Source organism: Vulpes vulpes, chromosome 4 (genome assembly GCF_048418805.1).
Source record: "Vulpes vulpes isolate BD-2025 chromosome 4, VulVul3, whole genome shotgun sequence".
NCBI classification, from domain to species: Eukaryota; Metazoa; Chordata; class Mammalia; order Carnivora; family Canidae; genus Vulpes; species Vulpes vulpes.
Genome location: NC_132783.1, coordinates 27,224,572 through 27,245,993, shown reverse-complemented (window position 1 = coordinate 27,245,993; position 21,422 = coordinate 27,224,572). Strand labels below are relative to the sequence as shown.

Here is a 21,422-nt window from a genome sequence, read left to right as displayed (position 1 = left end):
CTCAGCATGGAAGCTAAAAGCAAGAGAGGAAAGAACAGACTACAAATCTTAGCTAACCTTCTCTCCCATTCATGGAATGTCTCTACCATAACAACAGGACAGACTATCTATAACCTGAGCCAAAATCTTACTTCACCAAGGAAATGAGAATTCAATATATACAGGAGACAGTGGAGAAGTCTCCCCAGGGCTTTGTCCAAACTTTTCCTCAACTATCAGTCGTTCAACAAAAGAATATTTTATTCAACGAATAATCACTGAGTCCCTTGTGTATCAGTCATTGTTCTAGGCAATGAAGACTGAGCAGTGAACAAGGCAGATAGAAAGCCATGTCCGGGATCCCTGGGTCGCGCAGCGGTTTGGCGCCTGCCTTTGGCCCAGGGCACGATCCTGGAGACCCAGGATCGAATCCCACGTCAGGCTCCCGGTGCATGGAGCCTGCTTTTCCCTCTGCCTATGTCTCTGCCTCTCTCTCTCTCTCTCTATCATAAATAAATAAAAATTAAAAAAAAAAAGAAAGCCATGTCCTCATGGAGGTGACATTTTAGTCAGGGTGTTAGGCTTGGAAGAGAATCCTATACCACCTTCTTCTCCCATTTTACAAGTGAGCAAACTGAAAGTGACAGGGTTGGTATGACCAATCTGGGCTTTCTCTCCTCTCTTCCAAATCCTAGGCAATTATCAGAATATGGTCATAGTCTGTGTGGTAGGCAAAATAATATCTCCCAAGGATGTCTTGGGACCTGTGACTATGTTACCTTACATGGCAAAAGGGAATTTTCCAGATGCAATTAACTTAAGGATCTGAAGAAAGGGAGATTATCCTGAATCATCTGGGTAGGTCCAACTGTAATCATAAGAATCTTTATGAGGGAAAACAGGAGAAGGAAGGAGAGTCAGAGCCAGAGATGCTTTGAAGATGCTTTGCTGCAGGTTTTGAAGACAGAGGAAGGGGCCACAGGCCAACGGATATGGGTAGCCTGTAGGAGCTGAGAAACACAAGAAAACAGATCCTTGCCTAGAGACTCCAGATAGCAACATAGGGACACCACAAGGTATCCCTGCTGACACCTTAATTTTAGCCTAGCAAGAACTATTTTAGCCTATGACACCCAAAACTATAAGATAATAAATTTGTGTTCTTTTAAGCCACTAAGCTTCTGGTAGATTTTTTTTTTTTTTTTTTACAGAGCAATAGGAAACTAGTACATTCTGTTAGAATCATTCTCCCTTTCCTTTTCCTCACCCCATACTGTATCTTATGTTTCACCATCTAAATCTTCACTTTCTTTGAAAGCCCTGACATCTCATTGCTAATTGTTTTTCCGCCTTCAGTTGACCTTTGACACTCATGCCAAATTTATCTTCTTGGGATACTGCTTTACACATACAAATTACCTCTTTACTCAGAGCCTTTTAATGTTCCATCCGTCTACAGGATAAAAATTGATGACCGAATACATATCCTCAGCTTGAACTAAGATCACTTAAATGGGTCTTTGAATTAAAACACTACAATGACCTTGTTCACATCACTCCTTGAAATATTACCTTCCCCTTTCTCTACTGAGGCTGAGTTTACAAAAAGCTTCCCTTCAAACCCTTCTGAAATTCTGTGTGGTAGTAGGGTATGCCATCCATTTCACAATCGAGGCATTTTCATTTTTAACCTCATATTCTCTACTCTGATCCTAGCTCTCCAACTAGATTGTGTTCCAAAGACATGATTTATATCTATGCCTTATTGCCGTACTTTGTCCCGAACACACTCAATGCTTGATAAATATTTGCTGTCAATAACGGGAGAAGTGAGAGAGGGATCAAATATTTTTTTAGGGTGATGTACTTACTTGCTAATTCACATTCGAATAATAGGTAATTTAGATCTGCTCATTTGCTTTCTCTGCCATTTGCTTGTTATTAAGTGATCTCTCCATATCTGAGAACTTTATGTGGCAGTAAGAAGTTTATGCTCTTAAGAAGTCTTTAGTTATGAATTGAAACTTAAGAGCCTAGAAGGATTTGGGAAAAGTAGGAAAGAAAAGCTTAAGATTGTTCATTTTAACATTTAATTTTAAAAATACAGAAAATCACAGAGAATAAGATAGTAAATATCCATATCTCTGTCATCCAGAACAGTGGGAGTGTGGGGCTTGTTAAATATGGCTTACTGGGCCTCACCCCCACAGTTTCATATTTAGCAGATCTGGGTTGGGGCCTGAGAATTTGTATTTCTCATAGCTCTTAGGTGATGCCACAGGCTGCCGGTCCAGATATAAAAGACACTTTGAGAACCAATGATAAAGAACTATTAAGTGTTAATATCTGGGGATGCTTCCTTTTTAAAATTAAACTAAGAAAATTAAATTGCACTTTCTCCTTCCAGGCCCATTCTTCTTTCTCCTGCCCCTCCTCCCCAGAATTAACCTCTAGCATTACATTCTTAAGAAATCTATGAATCTATAAGCAAGACATAGTATTTCCATCTTTCAAAAGAGTTACTCAAAATCAGGTAATATGCATAATTTTATAACCCTTTATTGTATCCAGTGTTGCTTTTTACTTTATATAGATCTGACTCATTTGTTTTATATATAATGTTGCATTTCATACCAAATTTTATTCATCTAATTACCAAATGACAGATGTTTGGGTTGTTTGCAATGAGCATTTCTACTGTACACACATCCAAGAGCCTCTTTGGCAAAATCTTCAGAGGGATGATGGAAGTTATACCTTTATCAGCAATGCTTAAGAGTTTTTGTTAACCTTACAGTCTAAGCAGTGCCTACTATTATCAGGCTTTTAAATCTTTGTCCATCTGATGGTCATAAAACTTTATCTAACTGTTGCTTTAATATGCATCTTCCTGATTATGGGAGAGAATGAGCTTTTTAATTTTTATTGTCTATATTGGTTTTCCTCTTCTGTGTTGCCTATATGTATTTTTTTTAAAGATTTTATTTATTTATTCATGAGAGACACAGAGAGAGAGAGAGAGAGAGAGTGTGTGAGAGAGGCAGAGACAGAGGCAGAGGGAGAAGCAGGCTCCATGCAGGGAGCCTGACATGGGACTCGATCCCGGAGCCTCCAGGATCAGGGCCTGGGCTGAAGGCAGCGCTAAACCTCTGAGCCACCTGGGCTGCTCGCCTATATGTATTTTTGCCAGTTTTGACCATTTTGTGGTTGTTTGGCTTTTATTAATAGCTTTGAGAATCAAGGTTTGATTTTTTTTTTTTAAGGATTGGTCAGACTGACTTTATTTGGTTGTAATCCATTTTTATCCATTTATATGTACAAGCACCACTACACCTACTATTTCTCTCAAGAGTGTTTATGGATCTTCCATGGTTGCAGACAACACCAGTATGAATATAGGAGAAGTGGATGCTTGTAGTTTATTCTCATGGCCTGAGATGCTAGGAAGAGGCAGCCAAGTCGAAAAGAAGCTTTGAGGAAGTTGCAAGACATAAACAGCAATGCCCTAGGGTAACTGGCATCAGAAATATATGATTAATGACCAATATCTCTAATATATAAATCCATTCCCAGCCCCTAAAATTCATAATGCTAAAAATTTTGCCATTTAAAAAAGGGAGAACGAAGGGCCTGCTGTAGGACAGACTCTTTGTATCTGTTAATTCATTTAACTTTTGGTAAAACCCTTTCAGGTAGATATTACAATTCTCATTTTATCACAGAGGTAGCTGATATTTAGAAAAATTAAATAGGAGTCTGAGTACATGCAGGTCTGATCCCAAACCTACGTTCTTTCTACTCCTCCCCCCAGGAGAAAGTGAAACCTGCACTAGTATAAAATACAGATTCTTAAGCACTAGTGTTCAAAAGAATCATGAAGACCAAGGATCTTCCAGTACATCCAAAGGCTGTATGCAAATTCCACACATATACCTATCTTGTTAATGCATATTTTTATCAAAGAGAACGGTACAGTTTCAAAATTATAACTTTAAGAAACAGAGACAAGTCCAAAATGGCAACTAAAAGTTGCTTTTACTTTCATTATAAATCTTACAACATGTCTTTACATCCAAGAATCTCTTATGCAACATAAAAAGGTCCTTATTCCAGGGATATATAATGTACTCTCACAAATAAGTAGAATATTCAAAAGAAAAAAAAAGAATTAATCTATCATAACAGAAATCAGAACAGTGCTGCCAAAGGTTATGGGATATCTTAATGGAGTGTTACGGAGATGGGCGTGCATTTGTCAAAACTCATCAAGTTGTAAGATCTGTGTATTTCACTGTATATAAAGTTTAACTGAGCTTTCAAAAATTACTTAAAAGTCTTAAGAGTAAATTTTTAATTGCTGATGGTACATGCAAGCGACGGGTCCATGTACCAAGTTCCCAGCTGTTCTGATAATGGGGCAGCAGGCAGAGATTCTGACCACTGGCTCTGTGCTATTAAGTAGGATAGATGTTCCCCACGTAGGGCTAGAACAAATCCAGCCTCTGGGGGTCAGTAGCTGTCCTGCCCTAGGAACATCAGTGGGAGTGGTGCCAACCTGAGACTGGGTTCCTTCCAGACAAGGGGATACAGGGCATAATTCTTGATCCTAGTGTTTATTCTCATCCCTTTGCACACACAAAAAAATTCCTCTTCCCTGCCAAATACCAAACTCTCTGCCTTACTAGCTTTTAAGAAATGAGGTGAAGGTCTTAAATCTAGAACCATAGGAACTTTTTGCCTTCTTATTAGACCTTTCTGTTCCTCGGAATACAGACAGAGCAGCTCATGGCCATGATGCAAAATCTCTGTACATGCCCTTTAAAAACAGGCCAGAAAAAAAAAATAAAAATAATAAAAATAAAAAATAAAAACAGGCCAGAGACACAAAGGTTACATAGCAGAAAAGAGCCTGCTGTCTTTCCCACAGCAAGGTATGCTCACCATTCACTGTTATTTCACTTTTCATCCCTCCATTTGTCTGGCCTCACAACACTCTATAAAGGGAGGAAACGGACATTTTTCTGAAGCTTCACTAGGTGAAGAGCCCTGTGGTGGGCACCGTCACATTCCTTGTCTCACTAGGACCTTTAAAACCACCTTGTGTGTTTGCACTTCATGTTGAAACTTTACAGATGAGTCACCTGAGGCATAGAGAGGAGAAGACACTTGCTCAAGGAATCACTGATCATAAGCCAGCATTCAAGACTAAGTCATTTTTGCTACAAGTGCAGAGCTCTCTCTTTCAAACTCTGTCTCTGCCTACTTGGGAGGAAGTCCAAAATAACAAAGAATATGATATACTCAATATATATTATATAACTGTACTTTGTATCGGAATGAATCTACCACTGTTCCTGCCCACCTTTACACAGGACATTGCCAAAAATGACTTCGGAGCCTTGGATCTATGTAATAGCGGAAGATTTATTTTCAGGGTGGTGTTCTGCAATCTGCCAGGGGCTGGCTTGCAAAGCAGAGGCTTAGCCCTGCACAGTGCTGTTGGATTTGGACCCTGGTAAATCCAGCACTGCCTGCACTTAGAACAGGTCCAGGTGTCTGCGGCTTGGTGAGAGGGTGTGCTGATAGAGCTTCACATGCCCACCACGTGCACCAAATATAAACAGAAGAGAAATAACACAGAAGAAGTGGCAAAAGGCCAGTCGTGTGTTATCAAAACACTAACTAGACTGGATCTCATTTCCAAACTGGAGCTGGCATCACAGATTTTGAGAGAACCTCTTCTTCCTTAGGGCTGAACTGAGCATTCAGGTCACTGCTCTCGCCTATACTGGTCCAGCTAACCACCTCATGGCCATGAGAAGCTAGATATCCATACCATTTAGCTCAAGATATCCAGGGCAAAAAAAGTGTATGTGCGTATTTATCATCTTTTTTTTTTTCATTCAAAAATCCTTCACATAGAGGCTACGGCCTATGATGTCATCCTAGTCAAATCATAATTTTATCTCTAAGTGTTTTCTCCTTCAAATGGAAGATAAGCTCCAGGAGCTAATCACATATGAAACCTCAGACGCAGACACCTGTCTCACTAGAAAAGCCTCAAACTGTAGGTGTTACCAGCAAAAGAAGACAAGTCCTCCTCCACACAGCTGTGACAGATAATATATAAAGAAATGAATAATATTTGGAATCATTGTTTGCAACTCCGTGTTTTATTATTATATTATTCCGGCCCATAATTTGCGTTTTCAGAAACTAAAATAGTAAAAAAGAGTTGGTTGTTAGCTTTTCAGGTACAACCAATACTAAAGAAGAAAGAAGGTAATTACTTCGTGGTAAGAAAAATAAAAGAATAAAGACGATGAATAAAGATGATGTGGGTCTAAATCCCAGCTCTGACACTTAGAAGATAGAGAATATTGGGAAATCTCCTGTACTTGACCAAGTCCCTGTGGGAGAAGTAGCTGCATATTTGTGTGCTGATGAACTCGTGTGGTAGAGGGGGATATTCTGGTGATCCTGCACATGAGGCCAGGGTGGGGCTGGGGAGGAACTGCGAGACGTGTCCTCGAGCAAGTGACCTGGAAAGAGATCCGGTGCACAAGCGCCAGACTGACCTTTGCCATTTCACGGACGGTTTATCCCTATAAGTAAAGGGGAGACCAGAGTGTATGGAATCAGATGCAGAGGCAGGGAAGGGAGACAGAATACGTCCTCTTGTAGAAGTACACTTCTCATTGCTTTTTTCACTGAAGTTGTAAGCAAGGCCATCAGCTGAAAGTGGGGTAGGGAGGCAGCCCTGAGATTCGAGGAGAGAGGGGAAAGTATTGAACAGTAAAATAACATAGCCAAAAAAGAGAGCTAATTGTTTTTATCACCACACACCAATACTTTCTTTTGTAGGTTTTCCTTTAGGGAATATCACAACTCTCCTCTGTTAGATCTATCAAAAAAGTCTAAAATATATTCTAGAGTCTTCCTTCTGCTGATTTCTCCATTTTATCAATCCTTCCATCTCCCAAACAGAAGTGTAACAAATCTACTCCTTGTCTCCTCTGCCTCAGCCTGGGTCCACTTCTAGCTTGGATGGCTGGGAAAGCCTCCTTACTAACTCCTCTGCTTCTAGATACAGTACTTTTTTCATGTATGAACAAATACAGAAATTATTTACTTATCAAAATCTATGGAGTTCTATATGAAACAAAGAAAACTGCTCATCTCTAATGCTGTGGCTGTATGGATCTATAAATACTAGCAAATATTTCCTGGCTTAAAAAAAAAAAGATTCAGTACCCCGTCTGCATGGCACCGGAGGGCTCTTCAGGATCTCCTCTGCCTGTCTGCACGGTCTTGTCTCTGGGCCCCTCCCTCCTTTAAGTTTATACTCCAGCAAACACTGTGCCAAAGGACTAGACACATTCCCTCTGCTTTCGATCCAGGAATGGACAGACATAGGGAACAATGGTGCAGAAAGATAATAAGGATATACCACGGAGCGTTTCCTGTGGATATCATGGAACAAAATATTTACATTACTTGCAAACAGTAACGATCTCATGTAGACCAGCATTTGTGACATAACATTTCAGAAGCTTCTTAATGCCTCAATCATTTGCCACAGTCGAAGAAGCAGACATCTTCCTGTTTTTCCAGTCTTCCTTAAAAAAAAAAAAAAATTCTGCTTCTTTTCTTCTCTTTAACTCATGCCAGCTGGGCAGAGTAACAATACCAACCCTCCACCTTTGTTTAAACCCAGCCTATGTCACTTCTGGTAATTCGTGTCATTTTTTTAGTACATGAGAGGGTGAGGAATAAGAATTTTAATTAATGAGCAGAATTCCTCTTTTATCATCTGGCCTGTTTAAAGGAAAGAAAATAAAGCCTCAAAGTATAGCTAGTACTTCTGGTGGCTTGAAAATATCTTCTCAAATTCTTTCATACTCCTCTCTTCAAGAGGTGGAGCCTAATCCCTCGCCCCTTGAATCTGGCCTGGCCTTGATGCCTGGCTTCTAAAGAACAGAATGCCAAGAAGGGAAGGTGAACAACTCTGGAGGTTCGGTCAGACAAGGCACTGGTGCCTCCTCCTTGCTACTCTCTGCCACACGATGAGGAAACTGAGTGCCTTGTGGAGAGGCCCACTTGGCGAGGAACTGAGGCCTCCTATCAACAGCCATGTGAGTGAGCCCCCTGGGAAGTGGGTTCTCAAGCATGAGCCAACCCTCCCTGCCTGGATCCTGAGTGCTGAGATCCGCCCCTTTCAGGGAACCTGGGCCACACCACGCAGTTGGCTAAGCCACTCTGGAATTCCTGAACCACACAAACTGTGAGAGAAATGTGTCTGTTGTTCAAAATCACTACATTTGGGGCAATTTGTCAGGTTGAAAAAGACCATGAACACAGTACTGATGATCATCAAATAATGTGTAATAATAAAATAGATCTGGAATTCTAAATCCAGGTTACTTTCACCTTATTTTACTGCTATGAAGTGATGCAAAAAGGAAAAATAGGGTTCAAAAATTTTATAAAATCATCATTTCTTGCTCTGTTTTTTTAAAGATTTTATCTCTGAGAGAGAGAATGCATGAGTGCAGGGTGGAGGGTGGGGAAGGGAGATGGAAGGGGCAGAGAGAGGAGTAATCTCCTCACTGAGCAACAAGCCAGACAGGGCTTGATCCCAGGGTCCTCGGATCATGACCTGGGATCATGACCTGACCCAAAGGCAGGTGCTTAACCGACTAAGCCATCCAGGCACCCCCTGATCTTTGTTTTTTAAATCTTCCTAAATATATTAAAAAATATTTTTTATTAAAGAAATGTTTTCCTTAAGCCTGGAGTATTCATTTCCATCTCACTGGTAGAAGAGAAATAGAGATTTTTAGATGAGGATAGAAGACGGAATAGAGAGTACCCTAACAGTTTACATAAAGCACTGTACCTATGTAATCTTAGCTCTCAATAAATGAAATAGATGTTTGCACACATATCTACTGAGAAGAGAAATGTCATTGACAACCACCTTAATTCTTTAAGAATGCATGAAAAATGGACATTATTTAATAATTAAAAATCCATCCAAAGGTCTAATTATGCAGTTCTGGGTTAGACATCCTACCAAGAAATTGTTTATGCTTATTGGCAACTTGTTCCAGATCTCTAGTATTCATTATTCAAGGCCAATGTAAAACTTCCCAAAATTAAATTTAGAAATGATTACATTAAAACATAATGCATTCCAACAAGTGCTGGAATACTTATCCTGAAAGTACCAATGAAGATAAACTTCATATTGAATAAAACGTAGCCTTCAGTCTAAACCAAATTTTTTTACCATTAAGAGTAAGATTTGGGGAAATACAGCCTTATCACAAATGTAATCGTCAACCTCAAACTGTCATTCACCCTTTTACTCCTGGATCAGCAGCACAGCCTCTGGGACTTAACCTATTAGCACCGTGTTTTTCATCTGATTCTCTTAACAAATGTTTTTTCCTAGGAAAGTGGGCACCATCTTCTTTGTAAATTACATTCCTGTATTATTTAAAGGGTAATGTGGAAAAGCAAAGAGAAGAGATCATCACCATCATGACCTCAAGCCCACAACAAACGGAAACTTTGCAGAGTACTTTCGTTTCTAAGAACAAAGCTACAAGAAAGAATATTGCAGGGGAATAAGTGCAATGAACACTTTCTAAGTTTAAAAAAAAACACAGTTTTTTAATAAAACCACCGTTTTGCACCAAATAAATAAAATAAAATAAAAAACAAAAACATGTAACTAGCCAATTCTTTAAGACTAAAATAAATCTAAATCAACTGACAGTCTGCAATTAAACTCTGCTTCTTTTAGAAGCTGTATTTTCATTTAGCCAGACTTAGAATTGAAGGATTATGCATAAAGCCATAATGTTTATCTGTTTCAAGCTTACTTGTCAAATTTAAGACCCAGTCGGCGCTGTGAGCACGAGATTGTTGGCAAGCATGCACTCTGCCTCCACCCCCTCATGTGAAAGCATGTATGTGCCTCTCTTAAGGCTGTGGGATAAACAGCAAGAATCTGCCATATGAGACCACAGCTTGCATCTTTCCTCTGTAACTTCTCTAACTCAAAATCCAGTCTTTCTTTTGCATGAGTGAGTTGAATAATGAACTCATTCAACATTTGTCTTGTCACCATGTACTGATAGTTAATGTCTGGAGTACAAGATCTACACCTAGAAATTGAAAAAAAAAATTCAACAAGTATCTCCCTTGCTTCATTTTTTTAATATCCTCACTGCCTAGACCACTGCTCTATACAGTACAGTGATTTAATAGTTACTTGTCCAAATAAGACAATTCAGAGGGGGAAAAAACCAGATTATTTAAAAATAAGCAGATAAGGTTAACTTAAATTCTGGAAAAATTTATGTTTGCAAATTGCAGCTGGAATTATACATCTGATTCCATTAATGCTTTATTTTGTGATTTTTAGCAGGCATTAAATTTCTTTGAGTCACCAAAAGCATTTATCTCATTAAAAAAACTCATAAAAATTAGTGTTTTTTGGGTTTTCATAATTTTTTTAAACAAATTTATTTACTTATTTGAGACAGAGAGTGCATGCACATGGGTGTGCATGTGCACATGCTGGGGGAGGGGCAGAAGGAGAGTGAGAGAGAGAGAGCATCTCAAGCAGACTGAGCTGAGTATGGAGCCTGACACAGGGCTTGATCTCACAGCCCCAAGATCATGATCCATACTGAAATCAAGAGTCAGATGCTTAAACAACTGATCCACCCAGGTGCCCCAAAATTTTCAGGTTTTTTAAAAAGGAAGATATAAATTTAGATAGTTAGCTAAAATGCTCCTCTCTCACACTAAAAAAAGTTATTATGTATCCTCTATTATAAACTTATATCCACATCAAAGAATTCTAAGTACATCATTAAGTATGATAAAATAAAATCAAGGTGCTAAAATAAAAATAGAGGAGGAAAAAAATGTGATTCTAAATTAGATTTCTACTCAGTAACTAGAATTGACACACAACCAAGAGAAAACAAGTGTTTCAGCCCAGCTTGAAAGGCATAATTGGATATATCTCTGGTTCAGATCAAGAAGAAAGTTTCAAAGAACTTGCATTATCTCACAATAATGCCTTCTCTTCACTGGTGCAATGCCTATAAATAAATAAAATAAACACTCCTCTCTACCTTGTCATAACGGGCAGTACTTCAGAGGAGGACAGTAGTTCTGAAATAGGTCATCTGAGTTAGAAAGAGTTGAACTTTCCTGTACTTCTTCACTAAACATAAAAGAATGGTCTCATTATAGATATAACCAATGCCAAGTGACAAAAACTGGTCCAAATGTCCAGGTCCCCAAAATCCAGCATTAAGTCTGAAGGAAATTTGATAGCAGCCCTAAAAATTCATACATTTGTTGTAATTTTTCTCATTATGTTTCATGAGCACATCATGGCTTTTCTCTGGAGCATACTGGCCCAGATTAGCATGAAACATGCTCCTGTCACTCTTATTCCTGGTGAAAACTTCCTCCTATTTACTGGACAGACTCCTCTTGAGGTACTATAGAGAATGTGACTCTGATCCGCTTTCTTTTGCTTTACTTTTTTCTTAATTTTTTAAAATTAAAAGAGTCTGTCTACAGAGTGGTTCAAACACTTATCGTTAAAAATCATCAGAATACAGCCAGGTCTCCTGGTTTCTGCTTCAAGTCCTGCCTCTGCATTGAGTCAAACTAAATACATCAGTGCCCCTCCTCCCACCTCCCTCGGCCTCCAAATAATTTAAATGTGGGGAAGAAAGTGGATGCAGTCATCACCCACAGCAGAATTTCAAGAAACCCTCCTTCCCATGTTATTACCTTATAGCCAGACTGCCTAGTTTGTGTTGTTTCTGTTGAACATAGTCAACAACGTAGTTGGCTGACAATATTAGTTTCAGGTCCACAAACCTAGTGATTTGACAATTCTATACATTATGAAATGCTCACCACAGTAAATGTAATTACCATCTGCCACTATACGTAGCTATTACAATATTTTTCATTATATTCCCTATGCTGTACTTTTCATCCCTTTCTTTTTTATAACCAGAACTTTGTACCTCCTAATCCCCTTCACCTGTTTCACCTGCTCCCACCTTTCTCCCCTCTGGCAATTACCAGCTTGTTCTCTGATTTTATGAGCTTATTTCCGACTTTTTGTTTGTTTACTCTGTTTTTTTAGATTCCACATATAAGTGAAATCAGATGGCATTTGTCTTTTTCTGTCTGACTTCTTACACTTACACGGTGACTAGATTTGAATCTCAGCTTTGCCAGTTTTGGTTACCCAGCTTTGAGTGAGTTCTTAAGTGTTCCAGGTCTGTTTCCTCATCTGTTAAGTGGAAACAAATAATGACTACCTTCTATAGCTGCTAGGAAGATTAAGTGAATTAAAATGTGCCAGGTCTTTAGAAGAGTTTCCACAGGATAGCAATAATTTGTTTGAAAATAATAATAATAATAATAATAATAATAATAATAATAATAATAATTTGTTTGAAAAACTGAGAGTACCACGGGTTGCCAAGGATGTGAAGCAACTGGAACTCTGATACGTTGCTGGTAAGAACGCATATGGTGCAGCCACTTTGGGAAAGAGTTTGAAGTTGCTTATAAAATTAAACACCTACCATATGACCTAGCAATTCCCCTCCTATATATTTACCCGAGAAAAATGAAAGCATTACGTCCACACAAAGACTTGTATGCAAACATGACAGTGGCTGCTTTTATAATAGTGGCTTTTTTCATAAAACTGCAAACAAGTGTCTATCAAACAATGAATGAATGGTCAAACTGGTATATTCACACCATGGAATAAATTACTCGCCAAGAAGAAGGAAGAAATTACTGACACAGGCAACAACATGAATGAATCTCACAAACGTGGTACTCAGTGAAAGCAGCCAGACACACAAGACAACGTATGGTAGGATTCCATTTATAGGACATTCGAGAAGAGGCAAAAATAATAGAGACAAGGACAGACTGGTGATTATTAGGGGCCAGGGGTTGGGGGAGGGCAAGGAGGTTGGCTGCTGGGGGACAGGGACCTATCTGAGGTGACAGAAATGTTTTATATCTTGATTACAGCAGTGGTTACATGACTGTGTGCACATTTGTCAAAACTCAAACTGTAAAATTAAAATGCATGAATTTTATCGTGTTAAATTATACCTCAAGACAGCTGGGATTATTGTTGTTTGTTTAATTTAAATCATCCTCACAGGTCATCATAAAGAGAGAAATACATATACACAGAAGGGCAATCCCACTCACTTCACCCTAATTTTGTTGCACACTCTCATGAGTTCCCCCAGTTTCCAATGTTGGTAGACTGTTTGCACTATTTAGAAAGAGGACAGTATGATTTAACCTGGGTCTCTTGGCCAGTACAAGGTTAGTTTGGGGATCACAATTTTACTTAACAAAGTAGAAGCTGAACACCATCTTCTCAAGTGCACAGAATCACAGCCTTTGGTTTATTAACTAGGGCTATCAGATAAAATACAGGAAGGCTAATCAAATTTAATTTCAGATGAGCAACAAATCATTTTTAGCATAACTGTGTCCCAAATATTGCATGGGATATGCTTTTTATTTGCTGTATCTGGCAACCTCGTCATTAATCCATGCATGGTCTTTTCTATATATTCATCCACATAATTAACCAATTAAATTAGCCAATTAATAATGAATTGAATAATTAACTAATCTCATCATGTTTTAACTGCAAGGATATAATAGTGACTTTGACTCTAAGTTTCCCCTTAAGAAACCACACAGCAGCCGTAAAGCACTGAGAACTTATTTCAGACTAATGAGAAGTGACTCCTTTAGGATCCTGTCCTTTAGGATCCTGTTAGTCAAATTGTGACCCGCAGACTCAGGGGGTCAGTATCAACTTGGTCCTTGTTACAAAAGAATCTCATGCCCACCTAGACCTACAGAATTCAGAAATTGCATTTTAACAAAATTCCTGTATGATAAATTTACACATTAATGTTTTAGGAGCACTGGTTCAGAAAGCTGTGTTTTAGGACAATTCCCAGGAACATAGCAGGTGGAATGGAAGGAAACTGACGGCAAGTATAGAAGCCTCTTATGAAAACATTTTAAAAAGTTCAAGCATTACTTCAATATCTGAATTATGGCAGTAGGTTTGAATAGAAAGGAGCTGAAGTGAAAAACACTCCAATGGAAAAAAAAATCAATAGGATTTGGTAAAGGACTGGATGGAGGAGAGAAAGATGTCAGAATGTGAATGTAAGTCAAGTAGAAGCATTAAAGTGCTCCTAGTACCTTTGGCAGTAGTTCTGTAGTTCTTGAACCTAGCTGCACGTTGTAATCACCTGCGAGTCTTAAAATACCGATGTCTGGGACCCATCTCCAGAGACACTGATTTATTATTATTTTTTTAATAATAAATTTATTTTTTATTGGTGTTCAATTTGCCAACATACAGAATAACACCCAGTGCTCATCCCGTCAAGTGCCCCCCTCAGTGCCCGTCACCCATTCCCCCCCCCCCCCGCCCTCCTCCCCTTCCACCACCCCTAGTTCATTTCCCAGAGTTAGGAGTCTTCATGTTCAGAGACACTGATCTGAAGTGAAGCCTGGGCATTAAAAATTTCTAAATACTTCCCAGGTGATTTTAATGTGCAGCCAAGGTTAAGATCCCCTAGCACACGCACTTTCAATCTATTTGTTTCACTTAGAGTAGTGGTTTTCAACCCTGGCTACACTGCAGAATTATTTGGAGAGCTTTAAAAAGGTATCAGTGTCTACACTCTGCTCTTAGAGAATCAGATTTAACTGGTAATATTTTAGAAGTTCCTCAGTTGATTGTAATGTGCAGCCAGAGTTGAGAACATTTAACTGAAACATACAATTTGGTTGATAATTTATTAACTTTTTTTTTTTCAAGTAAGTATGAATGAAGAGGGAATTCAGGGTTAACAGAAACCAAACCTTCTAGTTAGGTGAAATATAAACCCAAACATTCCATTTGCTTGTTATAATTTCACAATGAAACTTACTTGGAATTAGCTACAATTTTCATGTTTTCAAAACCTCATTTTGAGTCTCCTCAAAAAATCGGTTGATAATCATTACAATTGGATAACCCCTTTATGAAATAAGCATTATTCAGACACTTCTAATATAATATGAAATAAATGGATTCTAGCCACAACCAAAATTATATATCTTAGGATAGAATAAGGTTCTAGGGTGGTGATGGGGGGTGAGGTAAGGAAATAAAACATCTGAAATCTATTTCTAAGTCAAAGTAAAGTATCAAGATTCAGCCCTCTCTAAAGTCTAAGTCATAATTTTTATTATTAACATAATATTTAAGTACTTTGTAGTTAACCTGTCACAATTGTATTATTTCATAAGTATGCAAAGTATAGCTTTATTTTTTCTTCAAAAAGAAAATGTTTCCAAATGACCTTTTATAAAATGGAAAATTGGCTTACCTCTTCCCTATGATTCTTAATTGGCATACAAAGAATACTCTGTGTCTTGTAACCTGTAATTTGGTCAACTTCTGCATTGAACCGAGGATCCTAGTAAGGAAAAAGAAATTCAATTTAATGACTGACCTGTTCAAAGACTGATTTGATTTTTCTGATTTATAAGATTAGAAAAATCTAACCTTCAACTTACCTTATTGCTCTGAATGACAATTTTATCATTGGAAAGACATCAAATCATGTAAGTACCTATCATTTTTGACAAAGATAAATTTATGTCTTTTAGTAGCTAGTGTTCATAAGAAACAAAAAAATACAGACTCAAATGTTCAGAAATAAAGAAAATTCAAAATATTAACCAATTTAGACAGCATGCCTTAGATCCATGAAAAAGTGGCAACTCTCCCCCTCTGTAATACAATTTGCCTATTCCCATCTTGCTGATACTCCTGCGCCATCCAAAGGAAAACATCTCTGCTCTGAAACTATAAAATCTACCAACTCCAAAACAACCTGCCTAATATTGACTTTACTTCCCTTGTAATGGTTGCTCATATACTAACTCTTCTATTTCAGGTGTTCATAAGAATTTTAAATATATCATGTATACGTGTGCATAAAAAAAGTTGCATGGCCTCAGTCAGACTGTAAACAATTCCTTAATCTTTGTATTTCTTTTTCCTTTCACAAGTACATCATGCACATTCAATAATCACAAAGGACTTCTCAGAGTGGTAAAGGTTCTAAATGTGGTTAAAGAAAGAAAGGTATAGGCTATTTTCCCTTAAACTTTAGATTGGGAAGATTAAAGTTAGGCTATAAACTTTAGGAGGGGCTTTTTTGGGGGGGGGGGGTCCCTCACTGGATTTCCAAAACTTGCACAAGAAATCAAAAGCATTTGTTAAAATAAATGAAGGCATTCATTAACAAATGATATCATAATTATCAGTTGTGGTCATTTTTGGCTTATTATAGTTTAAAATAAACATTGTAGGTAAGAAGGAAAACATACTAGAGGAAGTAAACAGAGACTACTATAGGTGATAAGATTAGAATTGAAACAAACATACCAGAACATAAACATATAAAGGAGTGTTGTTCCCCTCAAAGCAAAAGCCTTGGGAAGTTACATGCTCAACCTAATAATAGCAACACTGCTCTAAAAACTCTGCTTTTGGAATTCCCTTCAGAGAATATGGAATAGCCACACTGGAAAATCCTTATCTTTGAAGGTCGTTTATTTATTTTTTTAATTAGTCTAAAGTCATGCAACGTCAAAGCTGTGAATTAAATAAATGATTACAGTAGATTCCATCAACTGGGGTCAGAAATGAGGCCAATTTCCCCAAGAGAGCCACATTTGGCATTAAAGGCAATTAAAAAAAAATTATAAAATGGTAGAAAACCAGTATAAATATTTTACTTTATAAATAAACACTACTGCATTTTTGCTTCTTCTTTTTTTTGGGGGGTGTGGCAAACATGCTCAAAGTTACATTGAGACACAGAGAAAATGTTGACTGAATATATTTTTTAAAATTGTTCTTAATATACTATATTGGAATGTATCTAAAAAGGTGGAAAGGACACTGATATTGATGTATTAAAGAAGTGACAAAATTATTAACTTATAAAGTGGGGTGTTCTACAAGCTAATGATCAAAATATGAATATAAATGCATCCTCAGCAATTATTTTGTTAATAAATATTTGAATTATAAGACCAATTTATGAGGAAGAGGACTAAACAACAATCTAATCAAAGCAATAGAGTTTGACAAACTGGAATTAACAGGGCTTTCACAGCTTTGGAGGCATCATACTAGGAATTTAAAATCAACAGCAGCCCTGGATTCCATTTCATTGAAGGAGGTGGGAGTAATGTGTATGCTTCAAATTCACTTGAGGTGAAATCTGGCATCTCAAGGAATTTCCCAATCAATGTGCTCAGTGCAAAGGCAATATGCATAAAGATCTTTAACCCCTTTAGGTCCAGGAAACACCAAAGAAAAAATGGAGCAGTACTATTACTGTGATTATTTTTTCACTGTTCATGAGAACATGACAGTGTAAAACAAAAAAAAATAAAGCCTTGGATATCCACTTGCTAAAATAAAGCAATTGGTACCAGACTTGCCTTCTTAGTGAAAACTGTAAGACTGGACCGAATGTATGAGACAACTAAATCACAAATCATGAAAAAGGGAAATACACAGGACAACCACTCTGGCTTTCTTCCTTGTGGCATTTTCCTGCTGGCAAGAAGGCAGGCGGTATCCAAGTGTAGCAAGGGTTCCAAATGGAACAAAAAGACTTCAGGGCTTCTAAAGTGGCTAAAATTTGCACAGCAAAGTACCTAATAAGAGAGCTATGCTGGGGGGACTAAGGGTAGAGATAAAAGGAAGCCTGAATGGCTACTCACTTCACACATGTATAGGGCAAGACTCTTAAGAGAACCAGCTAAAAATTATGTTGAAGGTTGAAAGCAGAATGGGACACCAATCAGGGAAGAAATGTTTGGAGACAATGGAGTTCCAGCTCAGCCATTCCATCTCAAGCATTCAGTTGACACAAAAAAAGCCACTCCTTAGGAGTAAGGACCATACCCTAGATTTCAGAGGCATTCCCTAAGACCATATTCAAAACTAAAATATATCCACCCAATAATAACACCAAGCCGGACAGGACCAAAAAGATCTTTCAGTAATTGCACTGCCCTATTTAAAGAAAGATGGTATGATCCAAATGCCCTGCAAAGAAACATGTACAATGTCCAACATACAATCAAAAATCACATCATATGTGAAGAAAACAGGAAATTGAAAGGTCATTCAGATATTGAAATTAACAGAGCAGGACTTTAAGGCAGCTATTATAAATGTACTTAAGGACTTAAAGACAAATGTGGTAATGAAGAGATGGGAAACTATAAAAAAAGTATAATAAAATAAAATTTAAAAACTTATTTTAAAAAACCCAAATGGAAACTCTGGAGCTGAAAAGTACTGTGTCTAAAATGAAAAGTTCATTGACAGATTTAACAGCACATTAAAAACAATGAAGAAAAGACAGATCTTAAAAACTTAGCAGAGCCTTGGTGTTTTCTGGGACAATATCAAGTGGTCTAACATACACATATATATAATTGAAGCCCCAAAGAGAAGAAATAGAGTGGAAAAATACTTAAAGACATAGGCCAAAATTTCCCCAAAGTTAGTGAAAACCTTAAACTTACACATATAGTATGAAAATTATATATAGCAAGAAACATATAAGATGAAAATATGGAGCAGAGCTGACTTCTCATGAGAAAAACGAAGACCAAAAAAGTGGAAAAGCTCTTAAAATGTTGAAAGAAAACTACTATTAACTGAGAATTGTCTATCCAAAAAAATATCTTTCAACAACATAAGCAAAATAAAGGCATTTTCTGATAAACTAAAACTGAATTTGTCACCACCAGGCCTGTATCACAAGAAGTGCTAATGAAAATTGTTCAGTCTTAAGGGATAGCTACTAGAATCTACACGAAGGAGTAAAGAGCTTGGAACTTGGCTTAAACATGTACACAAATACGTAAAGAACTAGGAAGCTTGGGTCTTCAGTTTTGGAGAAGGCACAACCCGACAGACAAAGAAAAAGAAAAACAAAATGCACTTTGAGGTGTTAGATTGAAACTGGAGGTATCAGTAAGAATTCATTGTTTTTAATACAGGAAGCAGATACATATAGAAACAAAATATGGGCATATGTGTCTATTTATATCCTTCATTCCTAGCTCCTAGCTCTGTCTACTGACATACTGGTAGCAACAAACACACACCAGAAGCAATGAACACAACCCATACTCAGATTTTAGTTTCTATCTTGATTACCATTCCCTCCAGTGAAAGGAACCACAGTTGCTTGGGAAAAAGAATGATAATAGGGCTAGGAGGAGGAAAAGTATAAAACAGGCATGGAACATATTGTTAAGCCAATTAGAACTTTCAGCCCACAAGAAAATGAGAAAGCCCAGAGTGAAGACAACCTATCAAAAAGATACAGGAACCTGGCAAATCTGATATAATTTGAGAATCTGATAAACTTATTGCACAAAATAAAAATCCACGAGTCCACAGTGATATGAATAAATAAATGAATGAATACAAAAGGTAAACTCTTCTTTAAATGAGAATGCCAACTAAAAAATACAGAACATGTGATGGAGTTAGAAAATATAGATGCTAAACCAGTAAATGTAGGTTCATAAAGAAAAGAATATTTAGGGCAGCCTGGGTAGCTCAGCGGTTTAGCGCTGCCTTCAGCCCAGGACGTGATCCTAGAGACCCGGGATCAAGTCCCGTGTTGGGCTCCCTGCATGGAGCCTGTTTCTCCCTTGGCCTGTGTCTCTGCCTCTCTCTCTCCTTGTGTCTCTCATGAATAAATAAATAAAATCTTTAAAAAAAAAAGGAAAAGAATATTTACACAATATCAAAGTATCTTACCATATGATATTTATTAATTATAATACAAAAACTGTAACCTTATAGTGGAGAAACCTAGTGAACACTACTAACCAAGTTTTTAAAATTAATATCATCAACACTAGGGTAAACTAATATCACATGTTTCCTGATAACATATGCTGAGAAGACTATGAGTATTTAATAAAATATATATTTAGTCTTTGTCCCAGGTTCCTGGCACAGAGCTCCTAAAACCCTTGTAATTCCCTGAGAAATAGGAAAGTCCTTTGATAGTCATAGCAAGCCCCGTTTAACCATACCTAACTTCATTCTAATAAGATGAGTCATAGGGAGAGTATCCCTGATAGCTTCCAGATGGGGACCAGAAAAACCAAATGACTTATTACAGGGTTAGAACTTTGAGCCCCACCCCTGACCTCTAGAGAACAGAGAGGGGGCTGGAAATTGAATGTAGACATCAATGGATTTAATCAATCATGCCTACATAATGAAACCTTGATTTAAAAAAAAAAACAAACAAAAAAAACCAGAACAATGCCGTCTGCAGGAGTGTCTGGGTTGATGAAGATATCTATGTGCTGGGATGGTGGTGCACACCCTGGAAAGGACATGGAATTTCTGTGTCACCCACCTCCCATTCCTTGCCCCAGTGCATCTCTTCCATTTAGGTGTTCCTGAATTGTAACCATTATAATAAAACTATAACTATATATAGTGCCTTCTTGAGTTCTAGAAGTCATTCTAGCAAATTATTGAACCTGAGTGGGGAAATCACCTAATTTGTAGATAGACATAAATGTGAGTAGCCTGGGGACCCTGTTGGTGACTGGTATCTGAACTGGGAACTGGGGACAATCTAGTGGGACTGTGGAGTCTGTACTACCTGGTAGCAGTAGAGTGTCAGAAGCTAGTTACTAGTGGTCGTTAGTGCTAACTACTAGTAGTTAGAATTGGAATTGAATTGGACTGTAGGACATCCAGCTGGTGAAGAAGTGAAGAACTGACTTGTTTGGAAAACCAGACAAGTTCTCAACATTGACATCGGTGGTATTTCTGCCCAAAATACCTTACTTGAATCTCCTCAAAAAGACTTTCTACAGAATAACTAGCCTGAACTCTCAAAATATACATCAAGAAAAATAAACAGTAAAAAACGATTCCAGATTTAAAGGAGACTAAAGAGACATGACAAGCATATGCATTATATAATTTGGGATTAGATCCTGGATGAGAGGAAAAATATAACTATAAAGAACATTAATAGAACAATAGATTAAATTTGACTATGGCCTATTAGGAAGTAGCATTATATCATAAAATTTCCTGATTTTGAAAAATTATTGTAATAGTATAAAAGAATATTTTTAGAAAATATTCACTGAAATATCTAGTAAAAATGTTTCCAACTTATTAAGTGGTTCAGAAAAATAATATGCATGGGGCGCCTGGGTGGCTCAGTTGGTTGAGTGACAGACTCTTGACTTTG

General features: G+C 37.6%; 1 protein-coding gene and 1 long non-coding RNA gene across 6 annotated transcripts in view; one reads left to right on the top strand and one right to left on the bottom strand.

Annotated features, from left to right (window-relative positions):
- Window positions 1-21,422, bottom strand: part of PDE5A (phosphodiesterase 5A) — a 133,006-nt gene that overhangs the window by 85,899 nt on the left and 25,685 nt on the right. For all 4 annotated transcript variants that reach the window (XM_026013453.2, XM_072755353.1, XM_072755352.1 and 1 more), the window contains exon 3: window positions 15,471-15,560. In XM_026013453.2, coding sequence (XP_025869238.2) covers window positions 15,471-15,560 — 90 coding nt within the window. The remainder of the gene's footprint in view (window positions 1-15,470; window positions 15,561-21,422) is intronic.
- Window positions 1-21,422, top strand: part of LOC112930979 (uncharacterized) — a 44,889-nt gene that overhangs the window by 21,995 nt on the left and 1,472 nt on the right. The window lies entirely within an intron of this gene.